The sequence below is a fragment of the Rhinatrema bivittatum genome, chromosome 7 (assembly GCF_901001135.1).
Source record: "Rhinatrema bivittatum chromosome 7, aRhiBiv1.1, whole genome shotgun sequence".
In the NCBI taxonomy this organism is placed as follows: Eukaryota; Metazoa; Chordata; class Amphibia; order Gymnophiona; family Rhinatrematidae; genus Rhinatrema; species Rhinatrema bivittatum.
The window spans coordinates 153,990,242-154,006,614 of NC_042621.1; the positions used below are offsets into that span (position 1 = coordinate 153,990,242).

The window sequence follows — 16,373 nt, forward strand, 5'->3', positions numbered from 1 at the left end:
TTGCCTAGCATTGGACCTAATGGCAGCCTACACGAATGCCAAGGCAGATAAGCTCTTCAGCTGATGGAAAGAACCAAGCTCCAGTGGGATAGATGGCAGGAATAAGAACCTGGCCAAAATGTGTCTTCCTCTGTGTGTTTCTGCCCTTGCCCCTGATAGGTGGAATGTTGAAGAAGATAGAACACCACCATCCAGGATGATCTTGATAGTTCCGGATCGGTGAAGAAGACCATGGTATGTGGACCTGATAAGATTGCTAGATGGAATCCTGATACACCTTCCAGGGTAGCGCGGTCTGCTAAGGCAGGGCCTAATCCCAATGGAGTATCTGTATCCATTCTGACTTAGGGCCTGGCCCATGAAAGAGCATGTCAGTGTAGCAAAAGGGTACTCCCCCATGGCAATCTACAGTGTTAAAGGAACAAAGGTCATCGACTTCCTTAGCCTACATCCATATTTGGGGTTTATTTGAAAACTACGGCAATGCTTACTTGCTCGCGCCCTGGAAGGCAGATGTATGCATCTTAGATTTCATCTGGCAGGGTCTGGATAAGGATTTGCCTCTTAGTTCTTTGAGATACAGGTGACAGTTATTTCTTGTTTCATGGGGTCGATTGTAGGCCTGCAGGTAGAAGTGCATCTGGATGTTATTCATATTCTGGGAGGTGCAAAACCTGTTAGGCCCCCTTTAGGCTGGTGGTCCCACAATAGGACCTCTATATGGTACTCAGGTCACTGACAGGACCCCCATTCGAGCCAACAAAGGAAGCATCCCTGAAAGTCCCCTCCTTAAAGACGGCTTTCTTGGCAGTTCTCTGTTCGTCTAGTTGATTTTTGGAGATATAGGCCCTGCTCTGCAGGGATCCTTACCCGGTCTTCACTATGGATTTGTTTACATTCCAGTCAGTTCCTTTCTTCTTACCCAAAGTACTGTTCCAGCTCTACCTGAATCAGGTAGTGACAAGTTTGGCCTTACAGGAGCAACAAGACAAAAGAAGATGAACTTGAACCTGCATCTGGTAGTTGTGCGGCGCATATTGAGAGTTAAAAATTTCTTCCGGAAGATGGACAGGTTGTTTGGGCCATATGGAGGTCCATGAAAGTGTCCAAACCCATGAAAGCCTGATGGATAAAGGAAGCAATCACCATGGTGTATATTTTCAAAGGAAAAAAGTGACATCTATAGTTCAGTTACCCTCTATTAGGGCACAAGTGACCTCATGGGTAGAATTATCATTAATTGTCCTGGGAATATCTGCAGGACAGCCATCAAGTCTTCCCTGCATGCCTTTATCAAACAATGCAAACTAGTCTTACGGTGCCAAGGTGGACACAGCCTTTGGGACAGGTGTCCTTAAGGCAGCACTCTCTTCCTGCCCAAGGGAGTAGTAGCTTTGGTAGTACCTCCCAGAAATAATGACTGGTATAGCAGGAAGATCAGAAAGGTTAAATTAGTTTTAACTAATAATTTTCTTTCCTTAAATTCTGCTAGACCAGTCCAGAGCCCACTGAGAATCTGATGCTGCCAGAATCTAACTCGGAATGGGGCCAAGAGTTATTCTTCTCTCCCTTCCTTTCCAAGTCCTGTCCCTTGAGAGGTACAGAATTCCAGACTCCATAACTTCTTGCAAGAAGGAGGAGTAGATGAATAAAAGGGAAATAAGAAAAAAAATTTAAAACATTTTTTTAACACACCCAGAGATAGAGTCGGGGGGCTTATTTCTCCGGAACATCCATGGGTGTCATTTGTATTTTCTTCTTTGTTTTGAACCCAAAAATTATGGATAGGGTAGTTGTCCCTTTTTTGCTTCAATATAAGGGTACTAGCAATTGCCTTTAACCACACCTCCCTTATGCCTGATGGGACATCACAGGGGTAAGAAAAATGTGTGCCCTCTGTCTCCATCAGTTGTGGAGGAAGGAAATTCCTATAATTAATGATTGGTTTAGCAGGATTCAAGGAATGAACATTTTCAGGTAAGAATAATTTAACCTTTTTATCCAAGCTATTTCACAAAAAGAGACTTAGCAACAGTTATAAGCCCTGAGAAGATGGAATTTACTGTCACTGAATAGCAACACCTACTGGCCAGGCTTGGGATAGGTACAGTGTTCTGGATTCCAGAGTGAGTTGCATTTTGACTGAGGTTTGTCACTGTGATGATTGGACTAGAAGGATGGATGGTTGAGAAGGGAGGGAGAGAATTACAGAAAAATTGGGAAAAACACCGGGTGGCTGCAAATGAAGTCTTATGGCACAGTAGCCCAAGAAGAGACCAGGTCCAGATGAACTGGAAGCCAATGGGAGCAAGAGGAATCTGCTGAATAAAAAAACTCTTTCCCACCTCTGCCAAAAAAAAAAAAGAATTCGTTTTTGACAAAGGTGGATGGTTACTCATTTACTTTACAACAGTTAAAAGGCAGTGTGACCTCAGCCTTATTCTTATGTGTAATAAATTTGTAGAATATTGAGTATCAGCCATCTTTTCTTTCAATTGTTTGTTTTGTTATTTAGACCTAGATCTCCTGTCTGATGAACAAATATGAGTCACTTCAGGTTGCTTCTCACTAAACTGAAGCCACATGGTATTCAGTTGTGGACAAAGCAGAAAACAGCCACAAAGATCTTTCTCCAAAGCAGATATGGTTTTTCCTCTGGAGCCACAGAATCCTTCTTGAATGGGACCAGCTCAAACTATTTAGAAGAAATGTACTACGCATGGCTTGAAAACCCAAAAAGTGTCCATAAGGTAAGTGATCATAACATAATAGCTGTAGGTGGATAATGAGGTATTGCCCTCTCAGTTTGGCATTTTGGCCCTTTATATGACATATCAACAGACCCTACTCAGTTTCTGATCATTTCCTTAAATTGCCTTTACCAGTCCTCTCTGTATCTGTCCTAAGAACAGAAAATGTATAAAAACATAAGCATAGCCAAAATAAAAGTTATATGCCTTTCATTCCAGAAAATGAGTTTCAAAATATTTTCAACAAAATTATTTCAAAATGAAAAAAGAAAGGAGACATAAGAATAAGGCCATCACAGAAAGAAAAGGCATTCAAGAAATATGCTGATTTATATTTTGACAAACTATAAGTACTACAGTCTTAATACAGAAGTTTGCTATGCTTAACTTTTGCAAGTTAAAAAAAAAAGAGTCTTCACTAATAACTTTCTTACCTTACATTCTGCTAATTGCTTGCTTACTTTTGCAAGATGGCAGAATTCAAGGGTGCTGAGGACATGCTTGAGCTGCATATGCTGCACTATAAGTTAATGTTATTGGTTATGTCTTTTAATATATAAAAATGCTATTGTGTGTGTATATGTGTCTTTCACATAAGAACCGTGAAATGAACAAAGGGAAGCGAGGGGCACTGGTAAACCAAATGCATGAGCTGTGACGCAGTTGTTATTATAATAACAATATTCCTTCATGTTACAAATGACATAGTTTTGGAATCAGATTATTCTACCTTTGGTTGGATTGTACCTCGGCAGTTGTTGTTATAGCATGTACTCTAACTAGTTTTTCTGCGTCAGTATAAGCTGTTGGCAGTGCCTCTTTTTGTAGTATCACAGCATGAACGTTTCACTAGGAGCCAGGATCAAAGTGAAAATGATCTGGGTTTTTAGACATTTCTTAGTGATTTCCTGCATCATGGTTTTACAAGACGAGATCTCATTTGTGATCCAGATTAAAATTCATAACTTTTCCATCTGTACCGTTAACTGGGAATATAATCTTGCATCCACCCCCCTCCCCCACCTTTCACATTGCTAAGTCTTCTTCTATTCCTCTTGTTGCCGGTCACCATTGCTTGGTTGCTGCTTTTAAGAGACCCAGTTAGTGATGGTGGGCATACCTCTCAAATAACTGTAATCCACCAAGAATACTGTAGGCCAGTTTTGGTTTTTAAACTCAAGTCCCTTAGCTTTCTGGGATTTGTCTTCCCCTTTGTTATTAAAAATCCCTCTGTGTGTACAGGAAAAATTTAATATGCTTCTTTTTTTTTTTCCTTTTTTTTTGCATTTTTATTTTCATTTTGTTTTGTTAATCACATAAAATGGATTTTTATACGCGTATGCATTTACATATGTGCATAAAAATCACAGTTGTATGCATGTAAATAGAATTTTATACACGTAAACGAAAAAATGAAGCAAAAATGAATGCACATCCCTATTAGGAGTTGGAAAAGTAGGCCTGGTTCTATGTTCCTGGTAGATTGGAGTAAGTTGAGAAGCAGGTTCAGGGGCATGACAAAAAGAAGAGGAGGAGGAGGAAAACGGAGACTGTGGACCTGCTGCCCATTTATTGTATACTGAAGGGAATGTAAAAAGAGCTGAAGTTTTATCCTAAAATGAGAGAGTTTGGAAAAAAAAACAAACAACCCACTCTAGGAGCTCTTCACACCTACTGTAAGGAGGGCTAGCCTCTTACTCAAAGTAAATTAAGTTTTGGCATAAATTGGAGGTACTGCTTCTTTAATATATTTTCCTTATCCTACTGCTAGACCAGTCATTCAACTAGGGATTTTCCCCCTCTGCACCTGCGGGAGACCAGGCCTCTCTAACTTCTGTGTGAAGTCAGTGCTTCTATAAGGTAGGTGTGGTTGAAGACAGCCTTCAGTAGTCTCTGTCTCCAGCAGCATGGAGCTAATTTGACGGCTTCTTCATTGCAGGCCTAGTCTCGCTACTCCCTAGCACTTGGAACAGTAGCCCTTTGACTCCTGAGGTTGGCACGAATACCTGGCGGCTTCTCGGTGAGCTCCCTTGGGCAGTGCGATCTCAGGCAGTGCTCCTAGTTTTCCTGCGGGGTCTGCTGCGGCGGCCCTGGCAAGGGATTTACCCTTCTCTAAGGGGAGCTGGGAACCAGGGGCAGTATCCCACCAAAGAGCTTGGTTCGCTCTACTCTGGTTAGCTGTTCCCTTTCCCTATTTCCACTTTGTGGTGCGGTAAGTTGAAAAAAAAAAAAAGGGAAGAAAGAGAGGACGAGCCTTTCAGCAGTCGTTCTGCCGCTCAAGGGATCAAACGTAGTCAGCTGCTCGCACCAAGGTTTGCAAGAGGGAGGGGAGCACAAGGACGGGTGGTTGCAGCAAAGTGAGATGCAGGGCCAACAAGCTGCGTAGAATGTACATGAGGCAGAAAGAAGAACAGCAGCAGCCACATTCCACACAACACAGTCGCACTGATAAGCAATGCTATGGGGAAAGAGGTGCTCAGCATGAGGCACTAAAAGGGTCCCCACACTGGTGGAATCCTTTTGCACTCTATACAATTCTGATCCAGGACTGGAAGAACCAGCCACTCAGGCCTTCCCTCCCCCGGGGGAGCAAATGTAAACAGCTAGTTCTCTGGAGAAGGAAGTGGAAAAGGCCCCTGAGGGGGCTATGGAGTTTCAACAGAGCAGCCTTCCTAGGGGTTTGTGGCATCAGGGCCACATTTGGTGGCCTCCTCAGGTAGTAAACAGGAGAGAGCCAAAGCTGAAGGGAACTGCGCAGTGGGGGCCATTCTGGAGCCTTCTCTGCAGAATTTTTGTAATTGATGCATCAGACCTTTAAGCCATTCAAGCAAATCAAGGGCTTTCAGGGCCTTCCTTTCACACAAAGGCAAGGGAATTGTTGCGCCCGTCGGTCGCAGATGGTTGCGCCCTCTATTGCTCACCTTTTTTCTGCCTAACTCAGTCCCTTTTGGGAAGATGGCTGCCTCTGCCTCTCCATGCCGACCCCTCCGGTGTTCCCAGTCTGGCATGGGCAATTGTGTTCGCCGTCTTTCTCCCGGAGTCACCTAGGGCACGCGCGCGCAGCCCCCCGTCCTTTCCGTGCATCATGGTGGGAACCTCGGGGGCGACCCTACCGCAGGACGTCACAAGCTCTGATATTTAATCTCCGTTCAAGATTCTCAATATGAGTTAGCAAGAAATCCTCCATGCTGATCTCTCTTCGCTGGCAGACGCTTCCGCTCTGTGTACTCTCGCTCCAGGACGACTTAGGTATCCGCTCCTCGGGGGCCTTGCCTCGCTCCTCTACACCCTCCGGGGTTATCTGCTACCAACCAAGACGCTTAAGGCATCCGCTCCTTGGGGGCCTTGCCTCATTCCTTACACCCTCTGGGGTTACCAGCTACCAACGAGGAAGCCTAAGGTACCCGCTCCTTGGGGGCCTTGCCTCGCTCTTGTCTACCCTCCGGGGTTGTCTATCTCCTACAAGAACGCCTAAGGTACCCGCTCCTCAGGGGCCTTATTTCATCACGGACCTCCACTCCTCAGGGGTTCTCTCCTAATACTGCTACCAGCATCAGAGTGACTACTACTGCTCCAGTTCTGTCTCTGCATTGTCTCATCACTCTCTCCATAGGTCCTTGGCCTACCCCACACCACGGACCACTACCGGATCTACACTCACTGGCCTTTCCATCTGAGCCTGGGTTCTCGTCCTACCATGCTTCGCGGACCCATATCCCTTTCGGGACCTGATGAGACTGTGTGCTGCCTTTCCACTCTACAGTCTTCAGACGGGACGTTACCAGTCTACGTTGCAGTATAATAAAAACTCACTTTCTCTGTGTTCATCTCTGCTTAAGAGCTAGCCTATCACTGCAAGTCCCCGCAGGGCTCCGCCCTGTGGGTGGTTCCATCTCTTGCAGCGACCAAGGCCCATGCTTCAATGTCCAAAATACAACAGGGATCTCTTCAGAAAAAAGCTAGGATAGCTTCAGGGGATTCAGGGCCATCCACTGCAACCCCTACTCAGGAATCCAAAGGAAATTCTCCATTGGTACTGGATTTGGACCACTCTGACAGACAGGAAGAAGAGTGGTCCTCCAAAGAGAAGGGGACTCTGTGATGATACACCTGTTCCTTCAGGAGGACTTGCCCACCATAATTATGGATATTTTAGCAGCACTCAAGATAGCTAATGGAAAAGACAAGAAGCAGGTAGAAAGGGACCCCATGTTTTAAGGATTGCAGAAGCCTCCCAAAATTTTCCCCAATGAATCCAGCCCTGAAGGAAAGAATAGTAGCTGAATGGGAAAACTCCCAAAGGCCCCTGAAAGGGACTAAGATCCTAGGGAAATTATATACACTTCTACAAGTGATAAAGGATATACTTCTGAGGGAACCCAAGGTAGACACTGTGGTCCCAGCAGTAATGTTTAAGACCACTATCCCAATTAAAGGCGGGACAGCACTGAAGGACCATCAGGATAGAAAAATTGAGACATTCTTAAGGCAGGCCTTTATGACCAATGCAATGGCTTTGCAAGCATCTGTTTGCGAGGATTTCATGGCTTGCGTATAAGTAAGATGGGTACAGCAATTGCCGGACTCGGAGGACATGGCTTGGATTGAGTCAGAGTGACTTTCTTAGCAGATACCCTTTATGACCTCCTCAGGATGGCCTTCTGGGCTTTGGCCTTGGGGGTGGCAGTGAGAAGACTATTATAACTGCCAAACTAGGTGGCAGATGAAGCTTAAAAATCATGCTTGGGAAAACTGCCCTTCAAGTGAGGGCTTTTATTTGGAGAAGAACTGAAAAAGCTCATGAAGGGGCTGGGGGAATCAAAGTCCCAGAGGCTCCAGAGGACAAACCACAAGCTAGTTACAGGGGCCTGAGGTGACAGTGCTTCAGAAATGACCAAAGGTATAGACCAGGCAGTTTCGGAGCCTAATGAGGCTGGAAGTCAAGAGCTCAGCCCTTTCAAGGAGCTAAAAAATCAAGAAGTGAACCCTTGGGGGCTGCAGGTTCTAGCTGCAAGCCCCAGTGACAATCAGGGGGTCCCTCCAAAGATAAGTAGTCGCCTACATTGGTTTTACTTGAGTGAACCCACGTCATCTTGGACAAATGGGTCCTGGATGTTATTTATGAGGGATATGCCCCCAAATTGTTAAAACCTGTCCCCCAAAGCTTTGTAATCTTCCCATGCTCTCCAGCAAAAAAGGAGGCGATAAAGACCACCTTGAACAAATTGCAGGGCTTGCAAGCTGTAAGATCGGTACCCGCTCGAGAAAGGAACACAGGAGCATATTTGATGGTGCTCAAGAAGGATCGTTTCTTCTGTCCAGTGTTGGACTTCAAGGGAGTTAACAAGTGTCTCAAGGTACTATGATTCCATATGAAATCCCTATACTTGGTGATTGCATCAGTAAGGAAAGCAGAATTTTTATCCTCACTCGACTTAATGGAAGCATAATTTCATATCCCTATATAGGATTCTTACCAAAGACTGTTATGCTTTTGTGTACTAGGCAAGCACTTCTGGTTTCAAGCCGGCCCCCAAGAACATGCACCAAGGTGATAGTGGTAGTTGCGGTGGCATTGCACAAACAAGGAGTGTTGGCTCACCCCTCTCTGGACAACTGGCTAATTTGGGCCAAGTCACACCAGAAAAGTGGCTGGGCCACGGCAACAGTAGTGAGCCAAATGCAGCAACTAGGCTGGGTGGTAAACTATACAAAGAGTCACTTTATGCCCACTTGGTCCCTGGAATTTCTAGGGGTGCAGTTCGACATAAGAGGAACAGATATATCTCACCCAGAAGAGAATAGCAAAGCTGATTACCCGTACATCAGATTTACCATTGAAACAGGCTGCCAAGGTTTGGGACTATCTATATCTGCTAGGGCCCATGGCAGCAGCAATAGATTTGGTACCTTGGGTTTGGGCACATATGTGCCTACTACAGAAGGCACTCCTTTCAGATGGTACTGACCTTGCTGGAGTATGATCAACAACTGCCCCTGCAATTCATGTTAAGGAAAAATCTGAGATGGTGGACAATTCCCACCAATTTATCAAAGGGAATAGGCCTGGATCCATCTGAGTGGGTCATTATAATCACAGATCCAGCAGATTCGGATGGGGGGCCCATTGTCAAGGCTAGATGGCTCAAGGTCAGTGGGAAGTATAGGAAAAATCCTGATCAGCAAACATGCTAGAACTGAAGGCCATCAGGCTAGCACTCTCCCCATAATAAAAGGAAAGCTAGTCAGGATCCTGTCAGACAGTGCAATGGCAGTGGGATACATGAACCACCAAGGGGGTACCCACAGCCAGTCTTGTCTCAAACCCACGGTAATTTGTGATTGGGCAGAAAGAAAACTTCTGTTGGCAGCATATATTGCAGGAGCAGTCAACACCAAGGTTGACTTTTTAAGCAGAAACAAGCTGGACCCAGGACTATATTCAAGCATGGTGCCTGTTCAAAAGCTTCTGTCATCAGAGTAAATGTTCCCCTTGGAAAGCAGGCATAATACATATTCTAGATGTCATTCAACAGGGTCTGGCTCTTAACTCATTGAGGGTTCAAATAACAGCTATCTAGTGCTTCAGAGGACTAGTAGAGGGAATAAGGGTAGCAATGCATCCAGATGTAATACATTTTACTCCCTTAAGGAAATGTATCAGACATTCCTTTGCCCTCTGGTCCCTTATTGGACCTTAATCTAGTCCTCAGAGCCCTAATAAGTCTGCTGTTTGAACCATTAAAGGAGGTCTCCCTCAAGGATCCATCCCTGAAAACAGATTTTCTGGTGGCCGTGTGCTCAGTGAGATGGCTCTTGGAACTACAGGCCCTTTCCTGTAGAGACCCTTTTCTATCCTTCTCTACATCCTTGTCTACATTCCATTTGAATCAAATGATTACCCTACCAGCCTTTAAAGGAAACAAAAAAGATAAGAAAGATTTGAATTTGTACTGCCTGCAAGTCAAGCGAATGTTATTAAGATATCTGAAGATCATACATGCATTCAGGAAAATGGACAGATTATTCATATTATACAGCGGCCCACAAAAGGGAGAGGCAGCCTCCAAATCAACTCTAGCCAGGTGGATTAAAGAGGCAACCAGATCAGCATACATTCTGGGAGGTAAGGAGGATCCTCTGGGACTTAGGGCACACTCCATGAGAGCCCAAGTGGTATCGTGGGCAGAACTGTCAAGAGTAACTCTGGAAGAAATTTGTAAGGCTGCTACATGGGCATCCTTGCATTCATTTACAAAGCATTACAGAGTGGATATTCTAGCCAGCTTAGATGCAGCCTTCGGAGCTAGCGTGTTAGGGGTTGTGCTTGCATCCTCCCGCCAAAGGGAATAGTAGCTCTGATATGTCCTTAGATGAATGACTGCTCTAGCAGTAGGATAAGGAAGTTTAAATTATATTTTACCTGATAATCTTCTTTCCTTGTCTACTGCTAGACCAGTCTAGTACCTACCCAATAAAGCAAGCAAGCAGGCAAGATGTAGAAGGTAGGGAGAGATTCTCTCCATATCGTTTTTATTTCCTTTGCTGTCCCTGTCCTACCCTGGGGGTAGGCGGGACTCTAAGCTCCTTCTGATACTCTTCTGTTATAGGTGATAGTTTCCATATCCCTTAGTTGTCCTACATCCATATCTAGCCATAAAAAAGGGTGCATTTACATAATTAGTTTCTTTTCTCCATTAATGTAATAGTTCTATGATGCCAACCTCGACAAGGAGGAAGCCAGAAGCATCTTTCAGATATATGTAAGATATAAGTGGCTTAAATCCCATACTAAGGAGAGCTGAGCATAGCCTCTCCTGCCACTATTTTTTTTTTCATTAATCCCTTCACACAGAAGGCAGAGAGGCGTGGTCTCTGTCTCCATCAGCTGCGGAAGGGGAAACTCCCTATATGAATGACTGGTTGAACAGTAGTCAAGAAAAGAAAATTATCAGGTAAGATATAATTTGACCTTCCTTTGCCTCCTCCTTCCCTTTACCTCCTCCAAAGGCAAATCTGTTTTAAGTCACAGTGCTAGCAATAAAACGTGTACAGCGGTTAACAAGGCTGTTCACAGGTGAGACTGCGTGAATAGTTGGCTAGATATGCTCATGAAAATGAAGAGATTCCGGTAGTGAAAGGTGACCACTTGTCTGAGGTGGAAGATTTCAGCCTGTATAGCTATTTGGCTTTATGCTTCTTGTCTCTTCCCCATACAACTAGAGGTTTGAAGGATGAACAGGAGGTTTTCATGCTTAGTCCCAGGAAATTGAGATGCATGCTCCTCCGCACAGGCAGGGCTGGTATTGGATACACTGGGGATCCAGGGCAGGAACAAAGAAGTGGGCCCAACCAAGACCAGGCACCCAGAAGCTCTGCCTCAGTGCTTGTTCTTCACTCCTAAAACTTGTGCTGAGCGCGGTGTTACTTTACATCCCACTGACTGTAAGAACATTTCTTCAAAGAATGCTCCACATGCCAGTCAATAAGCAGCCCTTTCAGGGGCCATAACATTTATTTATTTATTTATTTATTTAGCATTTTTTTTATATACCGAGGTATAGCAGAAGTTGCCGTCACTCCAGTTTACATTTACAACAACCTGTTACATTAAAAGTATTTAACAGAGAAAACAGAAACTGGTTCTGAACAATAAATTAATATCAATCAAAATATACAATATAGTTAGGTATATATCTGTGCTCTAAGCATGTAAGGGGACAGCTGATACAGAGAAAAAATCAAGAAGGTTTCTGTGAGTCAGAGTGGTAGTCGTTGGAGGGAGATTGTATGCTCAAGGTGGGACACGCCAAGGGTGTGGACTGAAGTCTTATCCCTTACTGTCTGAGTGTTTGGCTGAGTATGAAAATATGAAAATCATATTTGAAGGCAAGCTGCCCTTATTGCAGGGCATGTTGAGTTTAGTAGAAGATATGCAGTCTTCTTTCACATGTGGCACAGGCTTCAGTGTATTAACAATACCATTTTATCTTGATTATAATTTCACCTGTGTAGTTTCTTTTGACTGATGTGCTTTATATGGTCATACAGAAAGGAGAGATTATTGTTCCGCTATTCCTAGTAGTATTTGTACATATAAAGGGGTCACAAGAAAAATTTTTAAGCATTCACAGCTATTTGCAGATTCACTACTAGCACAAGTAATTGAAGGTGCACGTGAATTCAGCATTAAGGCGCGTTGTGAAAAGTTGCGTGGAGAGTTCTATTTTAGGAACAAATGGAAGGATATTTCGAGAAGTCACAAGGTTACCATAGGTTAGTGGTGGTGGACATGAACAGAAACATGAACAGAGTGTTATCGGGAGTGTGGAGAATTCAGTTCAGATGTGGTATCGGAATGCAAGTTATCCCCTGAGGAAGCCATTGGCGAAACAAGGAACCTTGTAATTTTAAGATGTATTGAACAGCTCTGGCATGTCCAATAGATAATGTTGATATCATGTGATTAGCATATGCAATGAAGATTGTAATTTATGATGATATATAATGTAAAGAAATAAAGAATTGACGTGCATATACGGGAGGATTTTCAAAGCCCTGCTCGCGTAAATCCGCCCGGATTTACGCGAGCAGGGCCTTGCGCGCCGGCGCGCCTATTTTCCATAGGCCGCCGGCGCGCGCAGAACCCCGGGACGCGTGTAGATCCCGGGGTTTTTGGACGGGGGCGAGTCGGGGGCGGGGCCGAACGACGCGGCGTTTCGGGGGCGGGCCCGGGGGCGTGGTTTCGGGCCGGGGCGTTCCGGGGGCGTGGCTGCGCCCTCCGGAACCGCCCCCGGGTTGGGTCTCGGCGCGCGTGGATTTACGTCTCCCTCCGGGAGGCGTAAATCCATGGATAAAGGTAGGGGGGGGTTTTAGATAGGGCCGGGGGGGTGGGTTAGGAAGAGGAAGGGAGGGAAAGGTGAGGGGAGGGCGAAAGAGAGTTCCCTCCGAGGCCGCTCCGATTTCGGAGCGGCCTCGGAGGGAACGGAGGCAGGCTGCGCGGCTCGGCGTGCGCCGGCTGCCCAAAATCGGCAGCCTTGTGCGCGCTGATCCAGGATTTTACAGGATACGCGCGGCTATGCGCGTATCTTATAAAATCCAGTGTACTTTTGTTTGTGCCTGCTGTGCAAACAAAAGTACGCGATCGCGCAGTTTTTAAAAATCTACCCCATAGTGTAATTTGTATGTTAGAATTAATGCAGTGAAATATGATGAGTGTTAATGATTATAATGTGCTTTATAGACATAATGCTCTGTTTTATTATGAAGATAATTTTGAGCACCAGTACGACATGTCCAGTTTTTATGTGTATTGTTACCTCTGCATTAGAAAACTCATTAGCTAGATAAATTTGGAATGGAAATCAGTAGTTAATGAGAAGTATATTATTGATTAAGAACTGCGTAAGGGAGAAGTTTATTTGAAGTGATTGCAGATGAAAGGAATCCGTTCTAAAACAAGCACTGTACTGGTTGTTGAACACAGCCACCAACTTTTGCTGTGTGGGCACATTACAGATCAGCTTTTCCTTGCATAGAATGAATGTGCAAACTCCTTTTGTTAGTAGCAGTTTAGTAACTAATATTAAGACTGCTTGGGTGGTAGCAAACCGAAAGCTTCATTAATGGTTTATGAGGAAGTAAATGTAAATATTTCATGAGACCGGTTCAGGTTGGACCTTGAGCTTCTGGTTAATCTGCTGAATAATGTAGTCTCCCCTTGCATGGTGTATAGAGGGATCATGGTGAACAGATTTCAACAAAAGAAAGTAAAAAATGCTAGGAAATATCTTAAACTGTTTTGAACGTTTTCAGCTCTGGAGAAATGTGTCTGAAAAGGTGTCATTATTCTTGCTTGGAGCATGGTGTCAGGGTTGTATATCATTGGCTAACATCTTGACAACATTCAGTTATTACTATGATAAGATTAATTGCTGACGTGCATGGCTGAATGTTGTGAGTATATAATAGCTACCCCATTTGTTATGTGCAGCTCCTGGAGCATAGGACGCAACTAGCAAAAACTGGCGACAGTCTGAAACTTTTTTTTGAGTAGTTACATAAAAAATGCCATGCTGGGTCACACCCAGGTCCATCAAGCCCAGCATCCTGTCTCCAAAAGTGGCCTGTCTAGGTCTCAAATACCCAGAAGATCCCATTAGTAAATTTATTTCATATTACTCACTTCCAGGAATAGCAACACCTTACTTTAGTCTACCTGCCTCCCCTTCCCCCAATCTCCTCACTCCGCTTCCTTGTCTGGAAATAGGAGGAGGACAGCAGCCTTGCAGGACTTCAGTCCGCATTCTCCTCATCCTCTGCTGGGTCTGGATTTGCACTTTGAACCATGTGGTTCAGAGCGTGAGTCACACCTTGATAGCAAAGAGTGAAGGGATTCACTGTGTGGGTGGCACGGAGTGAATGAAGGGAGGGGAGTCAATGAGGGAGAGTTTGGAAGTTGGAGGGGCTGGTAGAAAAGTAAATGAGTGTGTCACTGGAGAAGGAGAGGTAATGAGGGGGAAAAGTGAATGAGAGAATGTGGGGGATAAGAAAGAATGCCAGAAGAAAGTAAGCGAGGAACAGTGAGTGAGGGGATCTTGGGGCTGGGTGGAAGAGTGACAGAGGGAGAGAGAGGGATCTTGGGGATGTGGGAAGAGTGAGCGAGAGGAGAAAATGGCAGAAGGATTGTGGGATGGGAGAGAGTACCATTGTAAATGTGAGGGAGGAAAAGGGGCAACTCCCCAAGCATCTTATGCCCTGTATGTTTACCTTGAGTAGATTGTAAGCTCTATTGATAAGGGATTGTCTCTTATGTGTTGTTCGTACAGTACTGCGTACATCGAGTAGGGCTGTGTTAAGTAACAGTAGTAGTAGTGAGGAGATTGGAGTTTCTTTGGAGTGTGACTGAGGGGAATCACCATGCATGCAAGTGGAGTGAGGAGACTGGAGGGGTGTGGGTGTGAGTGAGAGGATTGGAGAGGGTATTGGGGTTTGAAGAGATCACAAGAGGCTTTGGGGTTAAGGGAAAGAGGGGATGGGGGATGATTGCAGGGGTCTAGGGCTTCCTTACTTCACCACCATTATCCCAATCTTTCCTCCTTCTCTCCCACCCGCACCCCCATCACCAGTACTCCCTTTCTTCCCACTCCCTATCTCTGATCTTCCCTCCCCTTCCCTCCCCTCCTCTTATTCCCTTTTCTTATCCTTCCTAAATCCCCATCCTCTCCTTCCTCTCCCGCTGTGCCTCTATCCTCCTTTAATCCCTTATTCCTCTATGCCCTCCTGCCTAAGATTCTTTCTTCATTTCCCTCTTCTGAGATAGCCTGTCTTCCTGTTGCCAGATCCCTTCTCTTCCTTCCTCCTCAGCTCCAATTACTAAGATGTCTTTTCCTCTAATAAAGAACCAAATAAATTAACTGGACACAGAAATGTCAGAAAACAACTTTATTTTTAGAAAGTTAAAAACATGACATTATCTAAATTGCAAAATTATGCAAATTTGCCACATAATTGCAGCAGAATTTTGACGTGTCTACCACAAAATTTGCCAACTCTTGTTGCAGAATCTTGAAAAATCTGCCACAGGAAACCGAGGGCTCTGCTAATACTGAAGTAAAGATGCTTGATGGAGTGGGAATCTTATGGATGAGTTAGCCTTGATTTTAAAAAAGTTCCTAGAGACCAAGTGGATATTGGTCAAGATGAGCTTAAATGGATGCCAGTGTGAAAAAATAATTCACATTCAGAATGTAAAAGTAAGGCCACGTCCTAGCTCTCCTCCTATTCTTTTATTTATTTTTTATTTATGCATTTATTAAATTACATATCAAGAACAATCTTGAATAACAAAAATATATGAAGCATAATATACATTCACAAATCATGAAGCATCCTATTAACAAAGGAAAGAAAGAAAAACAACACTTCTTAGAATTAAGTCCAAAATTTTGGGATCCAATACCTCAACAACAACATTAATAAAGAAAAAAAGAAGAGAGAGAAATATGTCAGCACCACACTAGGGGAAGTAATATAAAGAGAGAGGATATACTCAACCATTTAGGGAGACAATGGTGAAATTAGAATTATCCAATATCTACTTTATGAGTTACATTTTTATCACTCAAAAATTGTGTTAATTGTGATGGAAGATAAAAAAGATATGAAGCCTCTTTATACTTAACAAAACATTTGCAGGGGAATTGTAGAAGAAAATAGGCCCCTATTTGCAGGACCTTAGGTCTAAGGAGCAAAAATTGCTTCCTTTTCTTCTGTGTCGTCTTGGACACATCAGGAAAAATCCTAACCTGCAAATTCAAAAAAAATTCTAGACAATGTCTGAAAAAGAGCTTCAATACCCAGTCTTTATCAGGTTCCGATACAAAGGTCACTATCAATGTTGCCGGAGTAACTTGGGCTAAATCTGATGTCTCCAAATATTCAGAAATATTTAAAACAGGTATAGGTGACTCCTCTACAGGGTCCTCTGCAGACTCTGAAGTAACTTTCTTTACTGACCCATCCAGATTATTTTCTCGTCCCTTTTTCTCAAGGGGTAGATAAAACGCCCGTGTCAGTGGTGGAATAGTTTCCTCAGCCACTTTTATAATTTCCGTTAAGTAT

General features: G+C 44.1%; 1 protein-coding gene across 5 annotated transcripts in view; it reads left to right on the forward strand.

Moving 5' to 3' along the window:
* The window catches only part of OGDHL (oxoglutarate dehydrogenase like), a 327,706-nt gene that overhangs the window by 14,505 nt on the left and 296,828 nt on the right, over positions 1-16,373 (forward strand). For all 5 annotated transcript variants that reach the window (XM_029609443.1, XM_029609440.1, XM_029609442.1 and 2 more), the window contains exon 2: positions 2,516-2,750. In XM_029609443.1, coding sequence (XP_029465303.1) covers positions 2,544-2,750 — 207 coding nt within the window. In that variant the 5' untranslated portion in view covers positions 2,516-2,543. The remainder of the gene's footprint in view (positions 1-2,515; positions 2,751-16,373) is intronic.